Here is a 26,191-nt window from a genome sequence, read left to right as displayed (position 1 = left end):
TGAAGGCATTTACAGATGGGGGCATTAACCACTTCTTCAGATAGGCTATTCCATATGTCCACTACTCTATTCGAGAAAAAGAATTTCCTGATGTCGAGATGTGAAAATGTCTTCTCTAGTTTCAGGGTATGGCCTCGTGTTCTGTTTTCCTTGCATAAATGTAGTAGGTTTGTCTGAGTGGTGTATAGGCCATGAAGGTACTTGTAAACGTCAATCATATCTCCTCTCTTCCTGCGATGGGCAAGAGACGGTAGCTTCAGGTATCTCAGACGTGTTTTCCAATGGAAGATTCTTCAGACTAGGTACGATCTTTGTAGCTCTTCGTTGGACGCTTTCAAGTCTCTTCTGTTTATAAAAGAGAGACCTCTCCATAGATCCTCAGAGGACGCTTTCACTTGAAGGCAAATACTAGACAGACCCCCCCCCCCCTACCCCATCTTGCCCATTGTGCCGTCACTGAAGAATGGTATATATTAAAATGTATTATGTACATTAAAAAGTCTAGAAAAGTCAATAATATAACATTTCTATAAAATACTATGCAAAATCATTGTGCATGTAAATTGTTATGTTGATTAGGAAATTTCATTGTACAATGATTGGTTCAGTTATATAACTTGGTATATATTATTCTGGCATAAGGATATACATTTTATGATTCAATACTTTGATAAGTTTATTATTATTATTTAATGGAAGTCGTCAGAAACGGTGGATCAGGAAGGGGGGCACATTGCCCCCTATGTTTTTGGAATACCCTTAAAGTGAATCCTTTTTAATATGTGCCCCCTTTCATTTCTTATAAGTGCCCCTTTTCATCTCTGGTGAGTGCCCCTAATCAGTTGCGAGAAGTGCCCCATTTTCACATCAGATAGTTCCCCTCTTTATTTTGAACGTGCTCCTTTTCTTTTCTAATAAATATTCTTTTCCCTTTGGAAAAATGCACCCTTTTCCTATCATTAAAAATGTACTCCTAATCTAAAGCGACTAAGAGCTACTTTTTTCAAATTTCACCCAAATTTTATAGATGGTATAATTTTGTTTCTTATTAAAGGTCTTTTCATTCTTTCATGATTAAATTTTGCTTAAAACCCCCTCATTATAATCTGCAATTCTTTGCACTGCCTCACAAATCTTAAAATTTCGAATCGCTCGCTTCGCTCACTCGCAAATGGATATTCCGACCATCGCACTCAACTGCAAAGTATGATGCTTAAGCAGGATCTTGGACCATCTAAAGAGAGAAACAAAATTTAAAATCATCCCTGAAATGTAATCAGACTTTAGGGGTATTACCAATGTTTACAAATTGAATATTTTCGCTTTTAGTTTCTACCTTTGTGGGTGCCCTTTTTTCTTTCCATGAAGTGCCCCCTTTTTGTTTGAAAAGGGAAGAGAATGAGAGAAATGGAAGGAGATAAAGGAAGAATAGTGCAGATAGAAGGGTTGAAATATACAAGTGTAGTCACCGTCCTTTACCCTTCCAAACATAGATATAAAAGCAAATAAAATGTTTTGCTCGTTTACCTAGGATATACTAAAGTGGATCTCCAAAAACAATATATCCGTAACTGAAAACTAATAAGTCGCCCTCTATAGATAGAAAATATGACTACCGACAATAAGTTCAAAGGTGATATACGCGGCGCGAGCTCTTTGTGGGAAAACCTACTTCTATTTATACGATGCACAAACTGCATTATATTCACAGGCGAACATATAAAGAGTGTGTTTAGCATTGTAATGACATTTGTATTGATGTGTAAACTTGCATAGCGACTCAGTACTTTTGATCAAAGTCATTCGCACTTCTTTCGACACATATTTGTAATCAACGTGAGAAATTGGTACAGAACTGCATGCAGTACATTATTGGACGCACTCGTTACGTAGACTAATATATTATAGTGTGTACTTCAGTATGCTTGCAGTACGTTATTGGACGCACTCGTTACGTAGACTCATATTTTATAGTGTGTACTTCAGTATGCTTGCATGAACGTACTGTTGACTTAGCATATTAGCTGATCACACTCTTAAGTTGCATTGGAAATTACATACATGCGTATAGAATGAGCTCGTGTCTATAATAAGCCAAAAATCCGATATTTGTAGCAATGGCTGAGAAGGCCGAGGAAGAGAAAGCTCCAAGCACTTCAGAGAATCTGACGTGTCCACTATGTCTTGATATCTTCGACGAGGCAACCATCCTGACTTCATGCGGACACAGTTTCTGTCGCAAATGTCTCAAAAACTATGACCTGTCTCACCAGGATCTCGATCACATGATCTGTCCTCTCTGCAGGAAGATCACCAAGTTGTCTGCGAACCGTGTCGATGATTTCCTCACCAATGTGACTGTCAACGGACTGGTAGACAATTACCACGCCAAGTGTGGAGGGATGAACGCTCTCCTTGAGATGCGTCCAAAATGCACTGCTTGCAAGTTTCATCAAGATGCTGTCTCATTCTGCAGAACGTGTAATAACTACATGTGCACTAATTGCGACTTCGGCCATAAGCACCTGACATCATTCTTTGAAGGTCACGAGATTGTGTCCTTACAGGATATCATCGACGGGAAGGTCAGCATTGGTCACCTATCTGAGAAGTGCTGCATCCACAAACAAGAGAACAGAGATATGTTTTGTGAGGATTGTAAGGTCCACGTCTGTCTCAAGTGCGTGATAGTCGGCCACCAACATCACAACATCAAGAATCAGACTGACTTCGAGCAAGAGTTACGGCTAAAGGTAAATATGGTTTCTTTTACACTGTCGTTCATATAGTTGGAATATTTTTGTTTTACCCCAATTCATGGAATTATTTTTAAAATAATTCAAAAATAATAGATCTAGATAATAGTATACATTCTCAGATTTTATTGAATAATAATTTGCCAATATGTGTTTTGTATGCTACTATGCTTTTCAACTAATGAGGATTAATGCCCCACAAAAGGGCACTAATATAGCACATCGACACGGTTTTGATCATGGGGCCTCACAGTTACGAGGCCATTGCTTTGTCACTGAACCATGACTGTACGCAGCGGGGGCTAGGGTAGGGCGCAGTTTCCATAACTTAAATTAAAAAAATAAAATGCAATCAAGTTCAATAATTTATTGCATTTTACCCCGGTTCCCAACATAAGAAAATCCTTTGTGTGCCTATGCCTTGAGCCATAATGCATAGCCGTCCAGAGGATTTTTTTAATTTTAAAGTATAATGCAAATGTAAAATCCCACAATGAATTTCTATGTCATTATTGGACGAAATAAAATTGAATTGAATTGAATTGAAAACAATGTATTCAAGATCAATTTCTCTGTCATCTAATGATTTATGATGAAGTAGGAGGAGGGGGTCTGGAACTTTAGGCGCGTGCAAAATCCTTGTTCATTTTTAAACCATCTCTATGTAATGATCATACATCTCAGTTAGGAAACGTTCTTTTCACTTCTTGATTGTCGGCTTTATTTAGGTGAACGACCTTGTCCAGCGATGTGCCGCGAAGAAGATAGAACTGGAGAAGAACATTCAGAATGTTGAAGTACAACGCCAAGAAGTATACACTGCCGTGCAGAAACTACTGGATGATGTCAGTCAAGCCTACAGCATCAAGGCCAAAGAGCTTGAAGAAAATAATCGAAATCTCATCGAGCAAATCAATGTAGTAAAGCAGAGTTTCGATGACGACCTCAACGTCTTGAAATCCAACGATCGACAGAGGATCAAGAGTATTTATAGTTCAATAACACTGGTATCTAATGACAGACTGGGCCGTCTTGAGACAGACAGTCTGTCTGCTCATACCTTGCTCTGTGATGAGCTGGACGCCATGCTGAAGGAGGCTACTGATTACACTTCTGCGGCAGCCATTACGAAGAAAGCACAGGAGAAGAGGTTCAAGCCTGCAGATGATACTCATCTTGAGCTCGGGAGAATCTCAGAATCAGATCCCAAGTTGAAAGTAATTCAGTGTGTACATGTTCGGGGACGGATATCGAATATGACCCCGTACTCTGTGAACAGTGTAGCTATTATATATTGTAGTCCTGAATGCGGTATAGATATAATTGATTCAGCTGGTAAAAAGGAGAAGTATGCAAACATACCAAGTAACATGCAGTGTAATGATCGTGTGTTTCAACATGACAGATCGTCATGCGGCATAGCGCAGGCTTGGCTTGTGCAGGGTAGGACAGACGAAGTCACATTTTCTTCCTATGGATCTAGGAAATCAACCCTCGACGTAAAAGACAATATTATTATCATAGTCAACAGAAGTCCATCTGATGAAATCCTTATTGATCACCAAAACAAGATAGTCGATATCATTGACCCGACGGGATCCACACCCGAACACACTGTTTCAACAAAACACAACGTGACGAGGCAGGTATCTGCCACCAGGTCGGGTTTGATCGTCACGAGTTCATGTAACACCAATCCAAGCGTGGTGACGGTCTATGACAGGGATGGGAATGCTGGTAAGTCTCTACGAGCTCCAGACGGTGTCCACCTGTATGCTGCCGTGGATGAGCAAGACAGGGTGTATGTAGCGAGTGTTGATGTTCCGAATGGAAACGTGGTGATCAGGCTCTATGACCTTGACGGTCTGAACCTGAAGGAGAGAGTTCAGTTTAATGTACTTAATATGATACTTGGTCATCAATGGTGTTACTTGGTTTCCCTCTCGCCAGACATGCTCGCGTTCGCTTGTCATAAGAATGTATATTTTATCAAAGTATCACGGTAATCCATCTCATACTCTATATAACCATTATTTCTGGTGTTTATACCTCTCTGGTAAGGCTATACTCTAAAATGGGCCTATAATGTGTCATATTCCTTTGTTTGTTATGTGATAACTAACCGAATGAGAAGATGCCTATTCTATCGATAGATTTTAATTGCCTGAATACCGTGGTCATTATCTTATATATTTATAACTTCACTCTCTCGAAATAGTATGTAAATTGTGAAATCATTTATCCTAGATGTTTACTGAAAGCCAGTGATATGATCTTAAAAAGTACAACTTGAAAATTGGTAATAAATTGATTAACTCCGTATTAGTGTTTTTTCCCTTATGTTTTTATCCTCAAACATTTGTTTTAACTGTTGTGCTCATATTTCTTGAGTTTAATGGTGATTATTTTGTTTCTTTAAATTAATTAATACTGACATTGTACATATGACCCCATTGTAAATAAGCTTTTAAGCTTTCACAGGTTATCCTGTCATGTTATTGGTATCATTATTTTGTTTTCATTTTAGAATACCATTTTACTTTTTCGTATGGATGTTACATTGAACTTGCCCAATACATCAAATCTATTTTGGTTTAAAGATAAAGGTGAGTTCTGGTCATCCGATTGCATTGTGAAAAAAATGTGTAAAATTGAATCGGAAAAGTTGATCATGTAGCATCTAAGTATTGGTGTGTACTGCAAAGTTCTGGAGTCATCAAAATCATAATAAATTTGGCCAAGTCTTGGTAAAGTAACAAGCACTGTACACAGAAAGATGTATATAAGAACTACACAAATGGTGTCGGGACTACCAACCTTGATTTACTATTCTTTCTATGCTCATTACTCAGCCAGTATACATTTTGTACCAAAATTGTTTTTTTTGCAAATTACATTTATTTCTAATCTTGAACATTCAGTGTAATTTTCGTTTGATTCTGTGAGAACGATTTTTGTTTTAACCAGAACTCACCTTCATCTTTAATCCTTGTAGGACCATGGTTGCTACGTGCCTACGTTCACTTTGCACCCTGTCTAAAATGCCATAAAATGGAATGCTTTAGGAACTGAAAATGTTACAGATTAGTTTCCTATAATGTACAGAAAAACAATGTATTAACAAAATTTAGGTCTAGTTTAAGTAATGTAGGAATATTATTTGTACGCGTTTACTATATTTCTATTATAATTGTTAATGTCACTTTTCATATTTCATGTGAATTCGGCAGTTTTCCTTTTTCATAATAATTACCGCCTTAATTCAATTCGGTTCAGTTAAATCAGATTAAATTGAATTTAATCTTTACAGATATTCTGATAACAGCATCCGATAGAAAGTGTTGTCACTTTAAGATTTTTGTGAAGAACGAAATTCAATTATTATGGGTAAATTGGGGCAACTGTTTCGATGCAGCCTCCTTGGCCCCGTCTTATAAAGAGTTGATATCCAACGCATTTATGTACATAAGTGATAGGAGACTGTAAACTTGCGATTGATTGGATGACCTGCGATTGATCCAAATTAATCGCAACTCGTTATAAGATGGGGCCCAGGTCTCTATATTGTTTTGTACACTCTTTGTAAAGTACCCTAAGCACATGTCTTAAATTTCGTATTTTGCATTTTTCTTCATTTTTTTAAAAATATAATTAGAAAATAGTTATAGTTAGTATGTATACGCTTTAAACCTAGTCTATGATTTCATGTACATTGTGTTGTTGTATGTACACGGTATTGTTGATTGACACTGGAAGAGTCCTTTAATGGTTAACAGAGAAAGAGGAAGAGTAAAAGAGAAATGGACGGAGATTAAGAAAGAATAGTGGAGAAAGATGGGGTGATAAACAAGTGTAGGTACATAGTACAGAAAGCAAATAAAACGTCTCACTCTATTGTCCAGGATTCTTATCAAGTGGATCTCCAACATAATGCATCCATTATTGAAAGCCTAAATAAGTCGACCGCTATATAAAAGATAACAAATTATGAATACCGTCAATAAGTTCGAAGGGGCTTAAACACTCTGGTGGAAAACCCAATTCTATTCAAAGGATGCGCAAACTGCATGATATTGATAGACGAGCCCAAGTACTTAATTATGCGTTGAGTCTTTCTTGCTATGATTACTAATGATTATTAATATTAAAAGAAGTTTTAAGAAAAAAGGTCAAAACTATTGGAGTCTCAATTTTCTGTCGTGTTTTTAAAGTTGTTTTCTTTCTTTCTTATCGTCAGATACTAGACTATTTGGTTGGAATTCACAAACATGGATTCACCCTACACCGTGGTCTAAACCACCAATTTACAATGGGCGGCCAAAATGGAAAAAATGAAGAACAAAAATAGAGAAATAGAGGTTAAAGATTTGTTCTAAGACAAAGAAAAGAAAACACTTTTTAGCATATATTTTTAAGAAAACGGGTTATTTTTCTCTGCACACATTCTTTGGCCGTTTTCGGCCGCCCAGAAAAAGTTGTTGGTAAGACGACGGTTTTAGGATTAAATCAAATTTCTTTGAAAATTCCAGCCGTTATGTTTTCCACTTCCCTCCTTATCTTTGGTTTCTCTCTCTCTCTCTCTCTCTATATATATATATATATATAGATATATATTTATATACACTGTATAATATTATGATGTAAAGCTCGATCTTCCTCTCTATCTCTCTTTCACTCTGTTTATCCTCCTCTCCCTCTCTTTCTCTCCCTCTCCCTCTCCCCACCCCTCCCCACCCCTCCCCACCCCCTCTCTTCATCTCTCTCTCCTCAGCTCACCCGACCCAGTCATGCATATTGAACTGTTTCCCTCCTATACATCATACTGTAACACTCCTTTCATCCTTCTTTCCCAACTGACTCATTTCGGTCTGCTCCTCATATTTGTTATTAAACTTCTTTTTACATAGCAATGGGTACATCACATTTTGGTATTCATAGATTTATTATATAATTCTATTTACACGTTATTCATAACGTTTATATGATACCCGATGTTCACTACGTAATCACTATGATGGTTGAGAATAATTGTTTACAAGAAATAAAACAATAAACTAAGAACAGTTCTTTGATAAGTTCATTTGACTGAAGTTAGTCTTTAGTTTGCGATGAACCAGACCTCGTTGTGTCGGCTAAAGATGGTGAAAGGACTGTCATAACCAGCCGTGTAATAGTAAGAACTATCGTATGAGTGTAACGCGTCGAGAGCACGGCCTAATTCAGCACCAGCCTGGATCCAGTCATCTTGAGACGCGAAACCACCAAAGGATCTGAGATCAGAAAGAAATATTGAATGAAAAATGGGTTTTAACATTCAACGAAATTCTTTGATTTTATTGGAGCACAATTGATCCAAGTCCTCTTTACCCCCCCCCCCCCCCAAAAAAAAAAAACACAACAACAATGGTATGTTCGGAACTTCTAGTACATTCGAGAGAAGAAGAAAAAAAATCAAATTAAAGGCAATTTCATCTTTTGAAACGTGCAAACATTCCACAGGCAATCACCGTGTAATACGTCCTCCGAACATGATTTCTACGGGATATGCAATGGGGCGTATCCGGACATCCACCCCCTGGACATCCACCCCCGGATAACGCGTATACGCGTGTGAAGCCCAGAGCTTCACACCATTTTGAATTTCGCATCTTTAGCACGCCTAAAGCTTGTTATTGACAAGATGAGCTCTGATTAGCTGTATGCAAATAAGTTCATACTGGGGGTACGGAGTTCAAGTGGGAAAAAAATTACGCGCCCGGGGCCGCCAGGGCAGCGTCTTTTTTAAACCTAACCTTGCCACGCTGCCCTATATATCAATATTTGAATATATGAATATTTGCGTTGGTACGGTATGGTGGAGATCAAAATTAAACCGACCAGAGGCTGGACTTTCGTTTTAAGTGAAAATAGGTTTGCACTTGTAATTTTTGTATGAAATCTCATTATTTGATGAATTGATAAATTACCGCATCGGATCCTGTATGCGTACGTATCGTGAATATTTATGACTAATAAATGACGTATGGTTCCTATTGAGCCAATCAAAGCCGCTACGTCAAAGACTGCCGAGCGGTCGTTGCCCGGAAGCGTCATTTTTTTCTGAGGCACAGATTGGGGCTTTAAAAAAAAAAGAGGTCTTGATTTAACCCTAACCCTAAACCTTACCATAGGCTCAACACGCACCTAACCCCAATCAGTGCCGCAGAAAAAAATAACGCTGTCCGGAACGCCGCCCAGTTCAAAATCGCTCGACGGCAAACGCTCGATAAGGTCGGTGCCCGGGCGTCGACCGCCCGGGCACCGAACGTATTTTGGTGCCCTAACGATCACCGGCCGGCCGCCGGGCAATTTCTTTAAAATCTGCCGGTGGGAGACCGCTCGGGAATCGGTAGGTCATCAGTCGGTCACTGCCGGGACGCCTCACAGAGAAGCTCCCCGATTTCGCCCAGTTTTTACCTAAAATCGACTGGCGACCGACGGGAAATCGACAAGGCATCGCCCAGGCATCGCTAGGGCTTTGCAGCCTGCACGACTTCTCCAAAAATCGTTGGGCGATGCCTAAATTCCAGCGGCGACTGAGCAGGCTACACATGCCGTCGGTCGCCGCTCTGAGTTGTGACCATAGCTTAAGTCTTTGCAATATGGGTAGAAATCGAATCGAAAAGGAACGGACTCGATCTCAGCCAGAAAATGTTTTGATGCCTGTGAAAATCGAAAAGAACTGTCATCTTACTTGACGTAAGCACGATGAGCAGGGATGGTAGTAAAGAAGACATCAGAATCACTAGGAGCTGGAGGGTTAGCGCTGTGTTCTGCTGGGATGAAGAACGATACGGTGAAATTGCTCTCACATGCGGGGCCCTGGCCCGGGATCACTCGGGTAGCGACCGGTGCAGTCATGGCAATCTTTTGCTCTGTAAAATAATTGTAAGGCAAGATTGTTATTGGATCAATTTCTAGAATGAATTGACTTGTATTTCAATTGAAAAGAGGTGTCTCAAGGGGAAATAAATAAAATTAAAAAGTTGAAATTGTAAAACGATGAAAATCTTCAAGATTGAAATATCCTCTTTATTCGCAACGATATGTGTAACGAAAGAAAAAGTGTAATTTAATCATGCAAACAAAGAGACAGCCCTCCATAGTTCCCAGGGCGGATCTAGGGGTTGTTTCGGCGGTTAACCCCCCTCCCCCCCCCCCCCCCACCTTGGGCGGCCAAGTGAGAAAAAAGAGTAAAACAGTAAAACGGCGCGATTTTGGGAAAATCCCAGATCCGCCATTGGGTCAACCCCCACTCCCCTCTTGGCAAAAAGCTACATCCGCCCCTGGTTCCCCCTACGTCATCTGACAGAGGAGGCTTGCACCTGAAGGCGAATGCTAGACAACCCCTACCCCTATCTCACCCGTGATGATATGAATAATGATATTCATTGAAATGCATGAGTATTATGGACGATAAACCGATTTGATAAGCCAAGAAGATAAACTTCCAGTAAAAATACTATGCAAATCATCGAGCAGGTAAAATGCAATGTTGAACAGGTAACTTAACTCTATGCTGATTGGTTTACTTTTTGTACATTATACTGGGATATAAATATACACGTTACGATTCAATACTTTGATTATTATGAAGATGTTATTGTTGAAATGGAAGTCGTTAAAGAAACTTAAATCCCCATTGTACTACGTAAAGCTACTTCCGCCCTCTATAGAGCAAACAATGCATAATCGGTGACCATTGGTCCCCCATGATCCTCTTTTTCTTATGTTAATTGAGAGCTGATTTGATGAGATAGCCACCTGTCAGTGACCTTGCAGGGTGGTTTAATTCCTCCTGTAAACTAGTACATTTTGGCTTTAAAACAGAAAACAGAAGATTATTGAAGAGTAGAGAGGAACAGACAATGATAGAACATTGAGGGCGCACTTACTCTGTTCATTGTTTCCCTCGATGTAGTTGAAGAGACGTTCAAATCCTTGGCTGGAAGCCGAGTCATAACTCATGCTCATTATCTCAGTGCTTACCCATTTAGATTCACTGTACTGGCGCTCCTCGTATCCCTGTTATTAAAGAAAAGATGGTGGAAACAAATTTGCATAAAAATCCGGCTTTGCCCTAATGTTAAGCCTCGGTCACAAATGCCATTACGAACTGCTACGAATGCCGTACGAACGATTTTCAGACAATGGAAATTCGGCAAGACAATGGAAAACAGGGAGATTCGTACGAAATTATCGCTCGTACGAACCTTTGTGTAGCATTACATAGAGATGAAGCATATATAAAATTAAAATATGAAGAAAACGACTCCGAATAGAGAAATACATTTTACATACTGCATGGGTACGATATCGCATTTTCTATTTTTAATATTTGATCATCATCATTTTTCACTTTAATTATGTCAAATTTCTCTGTGGAAATTATGAAATATGACACTATCAACTATTTCATTTTCTGATTTGAGACAATCATGATTATGACTTTTTCTGTTGTTGTTGTTCTTGTGGCTTTTGTATGTGCTGTTGTCATGGTTAATATTAATCTCGCAATTTGTTTTTTAAGTTGTTTATTTTATTTACTTAATTTGATCTATTTCCTGGGGATGAGCGGAGTATGACCCATAATGCTCAGTTTTGTTTTCATTTCCAACAGAACAGTAATTTGTACAAGAAATCATATATACAATTCAACATTCAATAATATAATCCTTTTTACATGGTTTAAAGTTGTGAAATAGAAAGAATACATAAATATCTTGTATAATGTTTTTTAATATTTTAAAAAGATAAACCTGTGGAAATAGAGGGATCTACTGAAAAGCAGAGTTGTGATAATTGTACATGTTGCTCCTGATGTATGCAAACTGCCCAAGGCATAGACACTTTAATAGAGAGTTCTACTAATATTGTATAAATATATAAAACATATATATATTATTTTAGTTATTAATATATATTGAATTATTCATTAATAATAATAATAATAATAATAGCCTAATAGTCCACTCCAAATTTTATTAAACCGAAACGGAAATTCTTTTTGCCCAATTGATCGTGAGCCCGGCAGCCACTGAGCAGCGCCAGATCGACGTTGCTCTATCTCTTATTCTTGAACGCCAAACAAGGTAGCAACAACTCCAATCTTTTAACGTCTTTTGGTATGACGCGGCCGCCGGGGTTCGAACCCACGACCTCCCGGTTGTGAGGCGGACGCTCTACTGACTGAGCCAACACTCCGGTACCTGTTATGAATGAATGAAGTACAATACTCGGGATCTCTTCATACAATATTGTTGATATGTCAGACAAGCCCCGGGCAAGCTTTAATGTTTTCAAGAACAACCCTTGTTAACAAATATGCATACAATTCGAATATGGGAAATAATATCGCTAGTGATATTCGTTTGTTTCTCAATGTATGGTCAACAAGGGATCTAAAAGATCGCGACGCGGTTTCGTGTGCCGCTGCTACATCCGATACCACATCCGCAATGAGTAATACAATTAGCATTATTATTATTATTAAACCTACTTTTATATTTGTTAAGATCTCTTCAAATATGACTTAACATGTCGATTCAATTCAATTCAATTCATAAGACTTTATTTCTGTTCAAAAGCGAACAAATATATACATGTGATTCAGTACAGACAGTTTAAAATATACAAATCATGAGCATTATGTTAATTAATTTAAACAAACTGTGAAAAAGAGTAGAAGGAAAAGGTAGCACCTGTAGGAAGCTTATGTTAGCTTGTTTATTTAGGCGTCCAAATTAATAAAATACTTAAATGACTTAATGACTGAACATGTTAATGAAATAAATCTTGATCTAAAAAAAAAAAAAACTATCCAAGAAAGACAATGAAAACTTACCTCAGACGATTGGATTGTAGTGAATTCAGGACACTCTAGACCCTTGCAGAACTTTGGAGCGTCTTGGGTGAAAACATGAGCTGAGAGACACATGTGTGTGGAGATCAACAGTAGAACGGTACTTATAACCCTTGCCATGGTTGGTGTGGCCTTTGAACGCTGAGGATCAGATTGAATGCTGTCAAGTACTCGTTCCAATCTTAGGTTTCCCAATGGTGTCGAACAGACACATCGCTGGGCTTTTATAGATTTGTCCTACCTTAGCAGTTACAACATCACTTGTTTGTGTTTGCAGAAGGCTACGTAAATGTCTTCGTCTATATATTTGTTTTGTTTTAGGCGAAATAACGTGCGTAAATAAGAATTGTGTGCCAACTCTGGAATTTAAATATTTGTTTTGCGATTGAGATAACTGGATAACTATGAGGACTTGTGTCAAAAGGCACGCTTAGAGACAAGATCTTCATCAATTGTGAACTAAACTGTCAACATAAAAGATTAAAGAATTACCTCCCAAGGCTTACACAAATATTTGATAAGCATTTCATAAGGGTTGAACCTTGAGAACAGTATTACGTAAAAAGTGGCGTAGTTATTGTTCTAGCATGAGGGTCCTATGTCATGTGGGGGGGGGGGGGGGGAGGGCAGCGGATCGAATTATCGGTTATTAAAAATGAAATCCCTCAGAACAAGCATATCACATGACGGGGCGTGTGAAGGGAGTGGTCTTCTCTCTAAGTTGTATAACTCCATGTCTCTTTTCTTTTCTTTTCCTTTTCTTTTTCTGATTCGCAATTCAATTTGGAGCCAGAATCATAACGGAGTAAATGAGAAGTAATATCAACATAAAGGCATCACTTAGGGATATTAACAAACAAAAGTAATATTCTGCATGATTTAATCTATTTGAAAAATATATTTCGTAGTCGGCAGGTTTCGAACCTGGGCGGGGAGACCAAAACAGATTTTTAGTCTGTCGCCTTAACCACTCTTTTTTTTCCTCCCTCACTCTCTCCGCACGCCCCACCTCTCTCTCTCTCTCTCTCTCTCTTTTTCTCTTAGTGTCTCTCTTTCTCTTTTTACTCTCTCTCTCTCTCACTCTCTGTTCGTCTTCTCTCTCCCCACTCTTCTCCCCTCCTTTCCTCTCTCCCTCCTACCACCCCTCCCATCCCCCTCTCTCTTTCTCTCTCTCTCCCCCTCTCTCTCCAGCTCACCCGACCATGTTGTGCATATCGCACTGTTTTTGTACATCATACTGTTACACTCCTTCCATCCTTCATTCCCAACTGATTTATATCGCAATGCTCCTCATATCTCCCTCTTTCTTTTTCCGTATTTCTCATTATGACATAGATACTTTTATATTAAACTTCTTTTGACAAAACCAATGATATTTTTTTGGTTCTAATGTATTTATAAAACAATTAACACATTATTTATAATTTTCATGGCACTAATCCATCTTTTTATGTTATCACTGTCATGGATAAGAATAATTCTATACAAGAATAAAAACATTAAAATAGCAGCAGTCCAAAATTAGGCTCAAGTTAGTCTTTAGTTTGCGACGAACCAGACCTCGTTGCGTCGGTTGAAGAGGGTGTAAGGACCGTTATAACCAGCCGTGTAGTAGTAAGAACTATCGTATGGGTGTGACGCGTCGAGAGCACGACCTAATTCAACGCCAGCCTGGACCCAGTCATCTTGAGACGCGAAACCACCAAAGGATCTGAGATCGGAATGAAATGAATGGAAATGGGGTCAATAGTCAAAGAATTTCATTGGTTTAGTCTGGGCACACCTAATTCATGCACAAGTTCTTAAAATAAATATAAAAAACACGATTGCCACTTCTAGTACATTCGAAAAAAATCAAATTGAAGCAATTTGACATTTTTGAAACTTGCGAACATTACAGTGGCAATGACCGCATATTACGTAATCTGAACATGATTTCTACTGGATATCCAATGGGGTACTGAAATTAATTGCCCTTGATCTGAGTTGATATTTCGAAAATATAGAGCTTGTAACAAATTGGGCTTTTTCCACAGCTGTTGTTCTCGCTAACACGAAATCTTCGCAATACGGCTAGAAATCGAAACGGAAACGATCTCCGCCAGAAAATGCAGGTGCGTAGCCATGAGGGGGGGGGGGTGGCGGTGGGGCAATAGCCCCCAAACAAAAACGCCGGCCAAAGAGAGACAGAGAGAGACAGAGAGAAAAAAAAAAAGGAAGAAAAAGGAGCAGATAGAAAAACATGTTTGAAAATTCAGACAAACATTAAGAGTCGAGAATGGTGCAATGAGTCGTCATCCTTCTCCGATAATTCAATGAAACGTCAAAGCTTCCGCGCTTCGTGCGGGAGGGGGTGAAACTGAATTCAAACAAGGATTAAGAGTCGAGAACGGTACATAGAATCGTCTTGTTTCTCTGAAAATTTAATGTTACGTGGTCAAAGCTTCCGCGCTTCGCGGGGGGGGGGGAACTGAATTCAGACAACGATTGAGAGTCGAGAACAGTTCAACGAATCGTCTTCTTTCTCTAATAATTAAATGAAACGTCAAAGCTGCACCCATTCCCCTAAGGAGCGTGCTTCGCGTGCTCACTACCGCCCCCTAAAATAAAATCCTAGCTACGCGCTTGATAAAAATATGTTTGATATGTCTTGCAAAATCAAAAAGAATTTAGTACGATGTATGTGATCTTACCTGACGTAAGCACGATGAGCAGGGATGGTACTAAAGAAGACATGGGAATCATTGGGAGCTGGTGGGTTAGCGCTGTGTTCTGCTGGGATGAAGAACGATACGGTGAAGTTGCTCTCACATGCGGGGCCCTGGCCCGGGATCACTCGGGTAGCGACCGGTGCAGTCATGGCAATCTTTTGATCTGTAAGAAGATTGAATGGCAAGAGCGTTATTTGACTATTTCTTTTATTTGGAGAAATAACAGGTTGGTGTGAGCACGATATCTTTTGTTAAAAACTATTCTCATTGCTCTTTTTTGCAAGAGATGCATTATACCCCAGGCAAGAGTTCAGTATAGATATGATCAGAATGCAGTACAATGTATGAGGAGTCTTCACAGGGGGAAAATGCTTTAGTTTCTAATAATACCAATGTTTCTTGATACTTTTTTGGAAGGTATTGTGTTTGTCTTGTCCATGAATGTTTTGACCGTCGATTATGACACCCAAAAATTTAGTTGATTCAAACTTATTTATGACAAAATCATTCATAATTATATTTTCTGGTATTGTAGAACAGGTATTTAATACTGAATAGCTTAACATTGGTTTTGTCAAGATTCAAAGGAAGTCTATTGGCTTAAATTCATTTGGCTACATTGTTTCATTCGGTATTGACAATTGTTATTAGTTAATTTCATTTCATTTATTGACCATTAACAAAAAAATATATACACTGTCGCTCATAAAGGTGGAATATTTTAGTTTTACCCCAATTCATGGAATTATTAAAAAATTATTTAAAAATAATAGATCTAGATAATAGTATACATTCTCAGATTTTATTGAATAATAATTAGCCAATGTGTGTTTTGCGGGACTGCTAAAGCATGTGTATGCTACTATGCTTATTAACTAGGGGACCTACGCCCTCAAGTCATAAATGACAGTAATGAGGATTAATGCCCCACAAAAAGGCACTACTATACTACATAAATTTTTAAAAAACACAGAAAATGCAATAAATTTGCAATAATTTATTGCATTTTACCCCGGTCCCCGAAATAAACAAATCCACTGGACGGCCATGCATCATGGCTCAATGCATGGACACACAGGAAAAAAAATTATGTTGGGAACCGGGGTAAAATGCAATAAATTATTGAAAATGTATTGCATTTTCTGTTGTTTATTTTTATTTATGGAAACTGCCCCCTACCCTAGCTCCCGCTGCGTACAGTCATGGTTCAGTGACAAAGCAATGGCCTCGTAACTGTGAGGCCCCATGATCAAAACCATGTCGATGTGCTATATATTAGTGCCCTTTTGTGGGGCATTAATCCTCATTACTGTCGTTTAAGACTTAAGGGCATAGGTCCCCTAGTTGATAATCACAGTAGCATGCACATGCTTTAGCAGTCACGCAAAACACACATTGGCAAACTATTATTCAATAAAATCTGAGAATGTATACTATTATCTCGATCTATTAGTTTTAAATTATTTTTAAAATAATTCCATAAATTTGGATAAAACAAAATATTCCACCTTTATGAGCGACAGTGTATACAAAACATCAATACAATAGAAAAAGAATATCAAAGAATAACAACATAAACAAGTAATAATGGCCAGGGCCTCTGAAAAGCAAGACTGTTGGCAATCGGGACCCTACATACAAGTACATTATAATAGAAATATAAATTTAAATGCACACGCACATATACACACACACTCACACATACCCACACGACATAACGGAGAACAGATATAAGAGGAAGGAAAAATACAAGATAAAATAGCTACGACGAGAGATCGAGATTATTTAAGGATTTGAATAAATGTAAAGTGCACGATGCTTTGAATCTGGACAGTTTTGTGCTATTTCTTATGACACTACTCAACAAATTCCATTTGTGTACCCATATGAATCTGAATGAATTACGAACAAATTAAATCTAGAGAAGGTTTTATATAAATATTGATGTTGTCTACTTAAATCAGTATACGTTATTGAGTTTGTTTGAAACATATTAGACATAATTATATTTAAACATAAAACTCCAGGTATTCAATCTTCAGTTCAATAAAGGCATAATTTTATATTTAACAAAAAGTGGCGCGCTTCGAGTCATATAATTAGAATTAGTCAACAGACGTACTGCCTTTTTATATCAAATAAACAATTGTAAAGTTTAATTTGAAAGTATTGCCCCAAATTATTGTACAATAGTTCAGATGAGGAAATAAAATAAAATGATAAATATTAAGTGATATTCTGAGGGTTGAAAATCCTTAAGTCTATACAATACACCAATACATTTAAGCAATTGATTACGAACATGATCAATATGTTTTTTCCAATCTGACTTTTCTTGGATGGTTACACTTAACAAGTCCATGCAATCTTTCAGTGTCATCTGCTAACAGAGAAAACTTCAATAATTTTGATGAATTAATAACATAATTTACATATAAAATAAATAAAATTGGCCCCAAAACTTAACCCTGAGGGACACCGATATCTATATCCATGTGTTTGGATTCGACACATACTGTTTACGACTTAACAAATAACTGTGAAACCATTAAAGCGGTATACCATATTAATTAAATTTTTTTCAAGAGAATTTGGTGATCAATGGTGTCAAAAGTCTTACCTTGGGTAAAGCCATTAACACCGCATAACAAAACTAACCACTGTTTAATTCTTGTAAAATGTATTAACTACAATTTAATATACTAAGTGAAGTACTGAAACCTTTACGAAAGCCAAATTGGTCATTAATAAGGATTTTGCCTTCATTAAAAAAATCATACAGTCTTCTGTGCATTTTTTTGTCTAGAATTTTACAAAAATATGGGTAACAAAGCCATTGGTCTACAATTTTCAATATTATTTATGTCATTTTTTTATATATTGGTTTAATCTTTGCAATTTGTTAACTATCCGGCAAAATACCACTCATAAAAGATTTATTAAATACATTGCACAATGGATGAACAAAATAATAGATACATTGTCAAACAACTTTTGACGAAAAACCATCTGGTCCACAAGCTTTATTACATTTTAGAGTTGATGCTATTTCTATAATCTCATTGACAGAAGTTAGTTTGATACACACTGTTGGTCATAATGGTGGAATAATTGTTTTTACCCCAATTTATGGAATGATTTTGACAATGATTTATTCCTAATAGAGCTAGATAACAGTATACATTCTCAGATTTTATTGAATAATAATTTGTGAGTGTTTTTTTTTGCGTGACAGCTAAAGCATGTGTGTGCTACTATGGTAATCAACTAGGGACCTACGTCCTTAACTCATAACTGACAGTAATGAGGATTAATGCCTCACGATTGAAGCCTCACATTAATATAGCTGATCGACACGGTGTTTATTCTGGGGCCTCACAGTAACGAGGCCATTGCTTAGCCACTGAATCATGACTGTACGCAGCGGGCGCTAGGGTACGTCGCCGCCCCCACAAATACCCCCCCCCCCCCCCCACAAAAAAAAAATAATAATAAAATGAATAATAAATCAAAAAATAATAAAAAAATAATAATAAAAAAAAAATAAATAAAAATAAATAAATAAATAAATAAATAAATAAAAAATTAAAAAAATGCAATGAATTATCAATAATTCATTGCATTTTGCCCCGACCCCCAACAGGAAAAATTCCTCTGTAGGGCCATGCATCATGGTTCAAGGCATGTCCACATATAGGATATAAATATACAGGTTACGATTCAATATTTTGATTATTGTGAAGATTTTATTTTTTAAATGGAAGTCGTTAAATAGAGGACGATAGAATAATAGATCGGGGAACTGACAATGAAAGAACATTGAGGGCGCACTTACTCTGGTCATTGTTTCCACGGATGTAGCTGAATAGACTTCGAAATCCTTGACGTACAGCTGAACGCCTATCCATGCTCATAATCTCAGTGCTCACCCATTTAGATTCACTGTACTGTCGCTCTTCGTATTCCTGTTCAAAAGAAGATCGTGGAAAAGGTTTGCATAAAAATCATGCTATGCTCTCAAGTTACATAGACACAAATCAATCATACAACAATAATAATAATACAAAGAAGAAAATGGCACCGAATATACTTTAAAGTTCGAGATCAGATGTGTTCTTCAAATAGTTTTTTCTTCATTTTTATAAACTTTTCGATCATCATCATGCTTGTATTATGTGTCCTACACTGTAAAAATATAATAGTCGAAATAACTCAATAAAATTGAGGAAAAGAATTGCCTTATTTTTATTAAGTAAATATTACCTACGGCATCTTAAGTAGAATTTACTTATTATTTTGCTGAATAAATTTTTACTCAGTTAAATCGAGTTACATTAACGTAAATAATTTAAGTATTGTAATCATTTTAGATAATTAAAAAAAAAACTATGATAGGATTAGATATTGCACGATTTGGTACCCCATCTAATCTAACAAGTAACATCCACTAATCATTCACTACTTCTATTTATGATTTAACCGTATATATATATATACACCACCATCACAAACTATTACATACGCTTCAATTCGACACATATAGAAAGGCTCCAAATTTTATATATACTTGATCGTAGCATCTTAAAAGGAAAATTGGTTGACAATTTCCTGAAATATCAAGTTTTGATTTGTTTTGAACTGGGTAACATCTAAAAATTGTCTTGTGTTTGCTTAGCCATGTGAAATGAATTAGTAAATGTTTTAAAGTCCTTAAATTTTCATTTAACCAGAAAAAGAATTGTTTTATTTTAAAAAGAGTTTAATTTGGTCTTAATGAATATTCATAAATTATGTAAATATTTCTATTACGCACTGCATCGGTCCTTACTTTAAAAAGATAAGATTAATCAACATAAATTGTTTGAGTAATACGTATAAGTTCTGATTTTGAGTTAAAATTACTAAATTAATACAAGCTGAAATTACTTAAAGTTTTTATGTATTTGATTTTACTTAAATATTCCACGTATGTTCTACTAAATTGAAAGTTTGAGTTAGCAAGGCTTAAATTTAGTGCGTAAGTGGCAAAACTAATGTTTTCAAGTAAATTCTACATGGAAAAAATAGGTAAAAATTACCAATGAACACATTCTTTTTTACAGTGTATTCATTTGTGGAAATTAAGGAAAACGACACTATCAACCATTTTATTCTATGATTTGGGTTAACTATTCTAATGATTATTTATCTTATTGTTGGTACGTTGCTATTATCTATGTATACACGTACATTAAAGGTAAAGACCAGTTATGGTCATGCGATTGCATTGTGAAAAAAACGTTGTGGAATCGATCAGAAAGGTTGATCATCTAGCATCTAGCATCTGCAAGGTTCTGGAATCATCAAAATGATAAGAAATTTGGCCCATTCTTCGTTAAGTTACAAGCACTATACACAGAAAGATGTATATGGGACTACCCTATATCTCTCACAGTCCATGAGAGAAACAAATTTACCAAATGTATGAATTAGTAGGCGGTTTCCCGGCAAATTTTTTATCATCATGTATTAGTCAAAACATATTCTTTCACATGATTGGTAATGAGAGCTTCCATTTCATTTTTTGAAACTGGGGCGTTTCCAATACTGGTCTTTACCTTTAAGGCGGCATAACATGCGTCTAAAGTTGAATTGAGTAGGAACTCAGGGGGGTGTTTCGCAAAGACTAAGATTGACTTTAAGTTGGACTTAACCATGAAAGTCCATTTATGCCACTTGCTCCTATCACCATTATGATCTTAACATAATATTTTTCCCTTCAATAATGAATTATCAAACAACGTGAATTCTGTAGATTTGTGACCATGATTTGTACCTCCCTTGAGAGACCAATGCCAGTAAATGGTGACAGCAAACAGTGGCATTAATGGCCTGCCATAGTTAAGTCTAACTTAAAGTCTTTGTGGAACACCCTCCAGGTTGCGTTTGAAGGTGTTGTCGTCAGGTTAATATTGCATACAATTCAAATATGTTCGTAGACCTATGTCTTTCTCTCAACATGTTAACACAAACAATGTTAAGGTAAGACCAGTTTTGGAAACGCCCCCCTCTCAAAAAATGAAATGGAAGCTCTAATTACCAATCATGTGAAAGAATGTTTTGACTAATACGTGATCATACAAATTTTGCCGAGAAACCGCCTACTAATTGATATATTTGGTAAAGTATTATATCTATTTGGACCTGATAGATATAACACGTGTCGCGCACGTGTGCGTAGTCCCATATACATCTTTATGTGTACATTTATGCAGTGGCGGATCCAGGGGGGGGCCCGGGGGACCCGGCCCCCCCCCCCCTTGAGAAAGAAATCATGTTAAATTACGTGATTTTTACCTTTTTGGGGGGGGGGGGTGCAAATCGAAATTTTTTTGAGGATCAAAAAAAATGTGCTCACTACCCCCCCCCCCTCCCCCCCCCCCCCCCCCCCCCCCCCCCCTCCCCCCCCCCTCACTACCCCCCCTCCCCCCCCCCCCCCCCCCCACTGAACGAATTTTTGGCCGGCGCGTTTTTCAAATTTTCGGGAGCAAAAAAAAAAAAAAAAAAAAAATTGTGCTCTGTACCCCCCCCCCCCCCCCCCCCCCCCCCCCCACTGAGCGACTTTTCGGCCGGCGCGATTTTCAAATTTTCGGGAGCAAAAAAAAAAGAAGTTGGGCCCCCTCCCCTAAGAAATCCTGGATCCGCGCCTGCATTTATGTGTAACGTTACCAAGACTGAGCAAAATTTCTTATCATTTTGATGATTCCAGAACCTTGCAGTACACACCAATACTAATATGCTAGATGGTCAACCTTTTCTGACCGATTCCACAACGTTTCTTTCACAATGCGATCACACGACCATAACTGGTCTTTATCTTTAATCTCAAATATAATAAAATAGTCTCCAAGAAAGACGATGAGATCTTACCTCAGACGAATGGATTACGGTAAACGCTGGACAGGCTATACCGTTGCAGAACAATGGAGCTACTGGTGTGACAACATCAGCTGGTTCTGGAACTGCTATCTGAGCTGAAAGACACATGTGTGTGGAGACCAACAGTAGAACGGTACTTATAAACTTTGCCATGGTTGGTGTGGTCTTTGAGCGCTGAGGATCAGATTGATTGCTGTCAAGTACTCCTTCCAATCTCAGGTTTCCTAATGGTGTCGAATAGACACATCGCTGTGTCTTTATAGTTTTGTCTTATCTTAGCAGTTACAAAAATCAGTTGTTTGTGTTTGCAGAAGGTTAGGTAAGGTTTCTTGCCAACATATTTGGTTTGATTAAGGCAAAATATAAGGTGCGTTAAAAAAGATTGGTTTGTCAACTCTAGAATTTAAATATTTGTTTTGTGATTGAGATAACTGGAAACTGTGAGGACTTGTTTCAAAAGTCACGCTTTATAGAATCATGCCTCGTAACATCGTTATCGATTGTCAACTGAACTGACATGAAAAAAGATAGATAGGCGTACAACAATGTTTGATAAAAGCAATTCCATGCTTTTTTAACTTCACCCCAATTGTTACGTAACCAGTGGTGTAGTGATGGTCCTAGCTATTTTTCTTTCTTCGTGAGAGAGGGGACACAACGGATCTAATCATCATTCATTATAATTTAAATAAGTGAGAACAGCCTTTTTACCTTAGAGGGTGTGTACACTGTCTTGTAAAGGGTGTCTCTGTAAGTTGTAAAACTCCATTTTCGGGCATTTTCTTTTCCTTTTCTTTTCCTTATTCGCCATTCAATTGGAATACACTGGCCAGCCAGAATACAGAACAACTAAAAAATTGGTGACGACAGAAAGAGAGAGGACCACCTCCATTAGTAGTAGTGGTAATGCCATATACATTTGTATTATTATTAATATCGTATAGTTACACAAATCACAATTGTTTTCATTCTCTTATAAATAAGGGTTTCTTTTTCACCCGAGAATTTTATACACGTGCATAGTAATGTGACAATATTTACACTTAATGATTAGTAAGTTTACCGTGGTTGAGCTAATCAATTCAAATCTGGTTTCCGTATTTGTTTATATCTCGTGCTCACGTAACGCGCTGATTTTTGGTGAGATATGCCGCCGACTGGAGGTGATCATGAGATATCCCCGACGACTTTTTATCTATTTAATTATTTATTTCTAATGTTATGTCAGGGAAGCCCATTCACCAATCAGTAATGGTCTTCCATGGGGCTCTGAATAATCATGAACATATTTACGTCAACAATCACAACGTTTATACAGAACATTAACATAAAAATCCATCGTACATTTAGAAAGAAATTTAACACAGCAATAACAGACGTGGTATAAAAGAATACTCGTTTGCAAAATTACCATTGACCTAGTTCAACTGTAATGCCAATAGGAAATATGATTAAGTCATGCACGTAGTGTATTTTCGGCTGAGCTATTCATAAATTACAACTTTGTTTAAACAATCCCTTAAATTAATTGACAGAGGAAGCCGTAATTCTCATCGAATTATATGTAGCTTATTCCATTCAAATATAGAAAAACAATTGGGCTACACCTATAACAATCATTGTGAAATCTGGGCACACGTAAACATCCATACATACATTTTATATATACTTATATAGCGCCTTTACATAAATACGTAAATAAAAACGAACAAATCGCTTTACATTAGTAAATAAAAACGAAATAATTATTTTGCTCCCTAAGTGCATACACTGACAATTTGTTGTGTAAAGCTGTGTAGAGTTATTCGAAAAGTTGCGCACCAAATGAACCTAGCGATTCATTTCTGGTTCTTGATGGCTAATGTATGATCATTAGGATTGATTAAGCCTACCTGAAGGTAAGAAGGGGCTAAATTATGAACGCATTTCATCATGACGCGACTTAACTCAAACCGTGTGTCTAGTGTCATCCAGTTTAGACTTGTGAACCAATCAGCGGACGGTGTGTCATATGTCTTGTTCAATATCATTCATGCCAGTGGCGGATCCACCCCCCCCCCCCCCCTTGAAAAAAAAATCATGTAAAAACACGTGATTTTTACCTTTTTGGGGATTGGCCCCCCCCCCCACCTGGCGTTCAAAAAAAGGACCCCCCCCCAAAAAAAAAAAAAAATGTGCACACTACCCCCCCCCCCCCCCCCCCCCCCCCCCCCCCCCCCCCCCCCCCCCACTAAGCGACTTTTCGGCCGGCGCGATTTTCAAATTTCGGGAGCAAAAAAAAATAAATAATAACTTTAAGGATTGTTTAGGTAAATGTTGTTAAGGTAAGTTTACGTTTTCGATTTGTTTAGAGTCTAGGGTTAGGGTAGACCGATATTTTTTGTCTCTTTCGTTCGTTAGCCTCTGATTTGGATAGGGTCGCCTCCTCTCTTTAGAGACAGAAGCGAACCATAGGCGCTACAGTGTGGGTTCGGTGGACTGATCTCACGTACCACCAAACTTATGAACAAATACTCTATGTTACCGGATCTGCATATCCGATGCATTTAATTTTGAATATTAGGCCTAGGCTATATCGGTTCCACTTACCGTAAACTTGACTGAAATAATCTGTTTAATAATAATAATAATAATAATGGGTTCTCGTATAGCGCTAATGTCAGTCAGATTTGACCCTCCTGGCAGATCCAGGAATTTCTTACCGGGGGGGGGGGGGGGGGGGGGGGGCACAAAATCGCATGGGTGAGAACCGCCCCTCACTGAGTAGGAAGCATTTGCAATTTTAAACCACATTATGCGCATTTTCAGGCACTTCATTTAAGAACCACATTTGGCGCATTATTGACCAACACCCTAATGTCCACCGGCACTTCCTGGAAAAAAACGAGGCCATCTGATTGGTTAGAAGTTAGAGAAAAGTGACATGTCACGTCGCTAGATCGACGTTGTATAATTATGCTGCGTTGCGGACAATGCACAAAGACAGTGGTTTGGTACTTCCTTAGTAGTACTTGCAAAATTTGTATCTAGTGTATTAACTGTGTTGTTATTAGGGGCGTCGCTAGACCTCTTTCAGTGGGGGGGGGGGGGGTGTAGAGACAACCGATTTCACTTTGACACTTCATTAAAGTATTAGAGAAAGAAGACGATTCGTACGTTCCCGACTTTTAATTCTTCTTTCGCCCCTCCCGCGCGAAGCGCAGAAGCTATGACTTTTCATTAAATCATTATAGAAAGAAGACGATTCGTTGTACTGTTTTCGACTCTTAATCCTTGTCTGAATTCAGTTTTCCCCCACGTTTCATTAAGTTAATTGTTAGAAAGAAAGAAGACGATTCGATGTACCGTTCTCTACTGTAAATCCTTAGTTTCCCCCCTTTCCGCGCGAAGCGCGGAAGCTTTGACGTTATATAAAATTAATAGAGAAAGAAGACGATTCTTTGTACTAGCTGTTTTCATTTCTTAATCCTTGTCTGAACCCAGTTTCCGCGCGGAAGCTTTGCCATTTATTGGAGAAAGAAGACGATTCGTTGTACCGTTCTCTATTCTTAATCCTTGTCTGAATTCAGTTTCCCTTCGCGCGGAAGCTTTGACGTTTCATTAAATTATTATCATCCCCCTTTCTTTCTTTTCCCTTCTCATTATTCTCCTATATATCCCCCCTTTCGCTCCTCTGTCTTTCCCCCTTTCTTCCCTTTCCGCCTTTTCTCTCCTCTCTCTTCCCCTTTCTTCTTTCCCCCCTCCTTTTCTCCCTATAATTCCTCCTCCCCCTTTTCTTCTTCTTTCTCTCTCTCTCTCTCTCTCTCTCTCACCTTTTCTTTCTTTCCCCCTCCTTTGTTCTCCCTTTCTTCCCTATTCTTTTCCCCCGGCCTTTCGGCCTCCCCCTTTTTCAATATTTTTTTGAA

At 37.8% G+C, this 26,191-nt stretch overlaps 3 protein-coding genes across 3 annotated transcripts; 1 reads left to right on the top strand and 2 right to left on the bottom strand.

The window, feature by feature from the left end:
- Positions 1-1,667: 1,667 nt before the first annotated feature.
- Positions 1,668-5,392, top strand: LOC100892505 (tripartite motif-containing protein 45). The gene is made up of 2 exons (XM_030977494.1): positions 1,668-2,753; positions 3,485-5,392. The coding sequence occupies exons 1-2, from the start codon at positions 2,118-2,120 to the stop codon at positions 4,760-4,762; spliced, it is 1,914 nt and encodes a 637-aa protein (XP_030833354.1). The 5' UTR covers positions 1,668-2,117; the 3' UTR covers positions 4,763-5,392.
- A 2,436-nt stretch (positions 5,393-7,828) lies between these two features.
- On the bottom strand, positions 7,829-13,000 carry LOC592620 (heme-binding protein 2). The gene is made up of 4 exons (XM_792133.5): positions 12,640-13,000; positions 10,691-10,820; positions 9,490-9,670; positions 7,829-8,026 (listed from the first exon to the last, which is right to left on the bottom strand). Exons 1-4 carry the CDS (start codon positions 12,775-12,777, stop codon positions 7,855-7,857), a joined length of 621 nt encoding a protein of 206 aa, XP_797226.3. The 5' UTR covers positions 12,778-13,000; the 3' UTR covers positions 7,829-7,854.
- Positions 13,001-14,032: 1,032 nt separating this feature from the next.
- Positions 14,033-22,528, bottom strand: LOC575858 (heme-binding protein 2). Its single transcript, XM_011676852.2, has 4 exons — positions 22,278-22,528; positions 19,204-19,333; positions 15,351-15,531; positions 14,033-14,368 (listed from the first exon to the last, which is right to left on the bottom strand). The coding sequence occupies exons 1-4, from the start codon at positions 22,437-22,439 to the stop codon at positions 14,197-14,199; spliced, it is 645 nt and encodes a 214-aa protein (XP_011675154.2). The 5' UTR covers positions 22,440-22,528; the 3' UTR covers positions 14,033-14,196.
- Positions 22,529-26,191: the final 3,663 nt, after the last annotated feature.

The sequence above is a fragment of the Strongylocentrotus purpuratus genome, unplaced genomic scaffold (assembly GCF_000002235.5).
Source record: "Strongylocentrotus purpuratus isolate Spur 01 unplaced genomic scaffold, Spur_5.0 spur5_scaffold_1, whole genome shotgun sequence".
NCBI classification, from domain to species: domain Eukaryota; kingdom Metazoa; phylum Echinodermata; class Echinoidea; order Camarodonta; family Strongylocentrotidae; genus Strongylocentrotus; species Strongylocentrotus purpuratus.
Note: the sequence above shows the minus strand (reverse complement) of the source record. Positions and strands in the feature narration are given on the sequence as shown.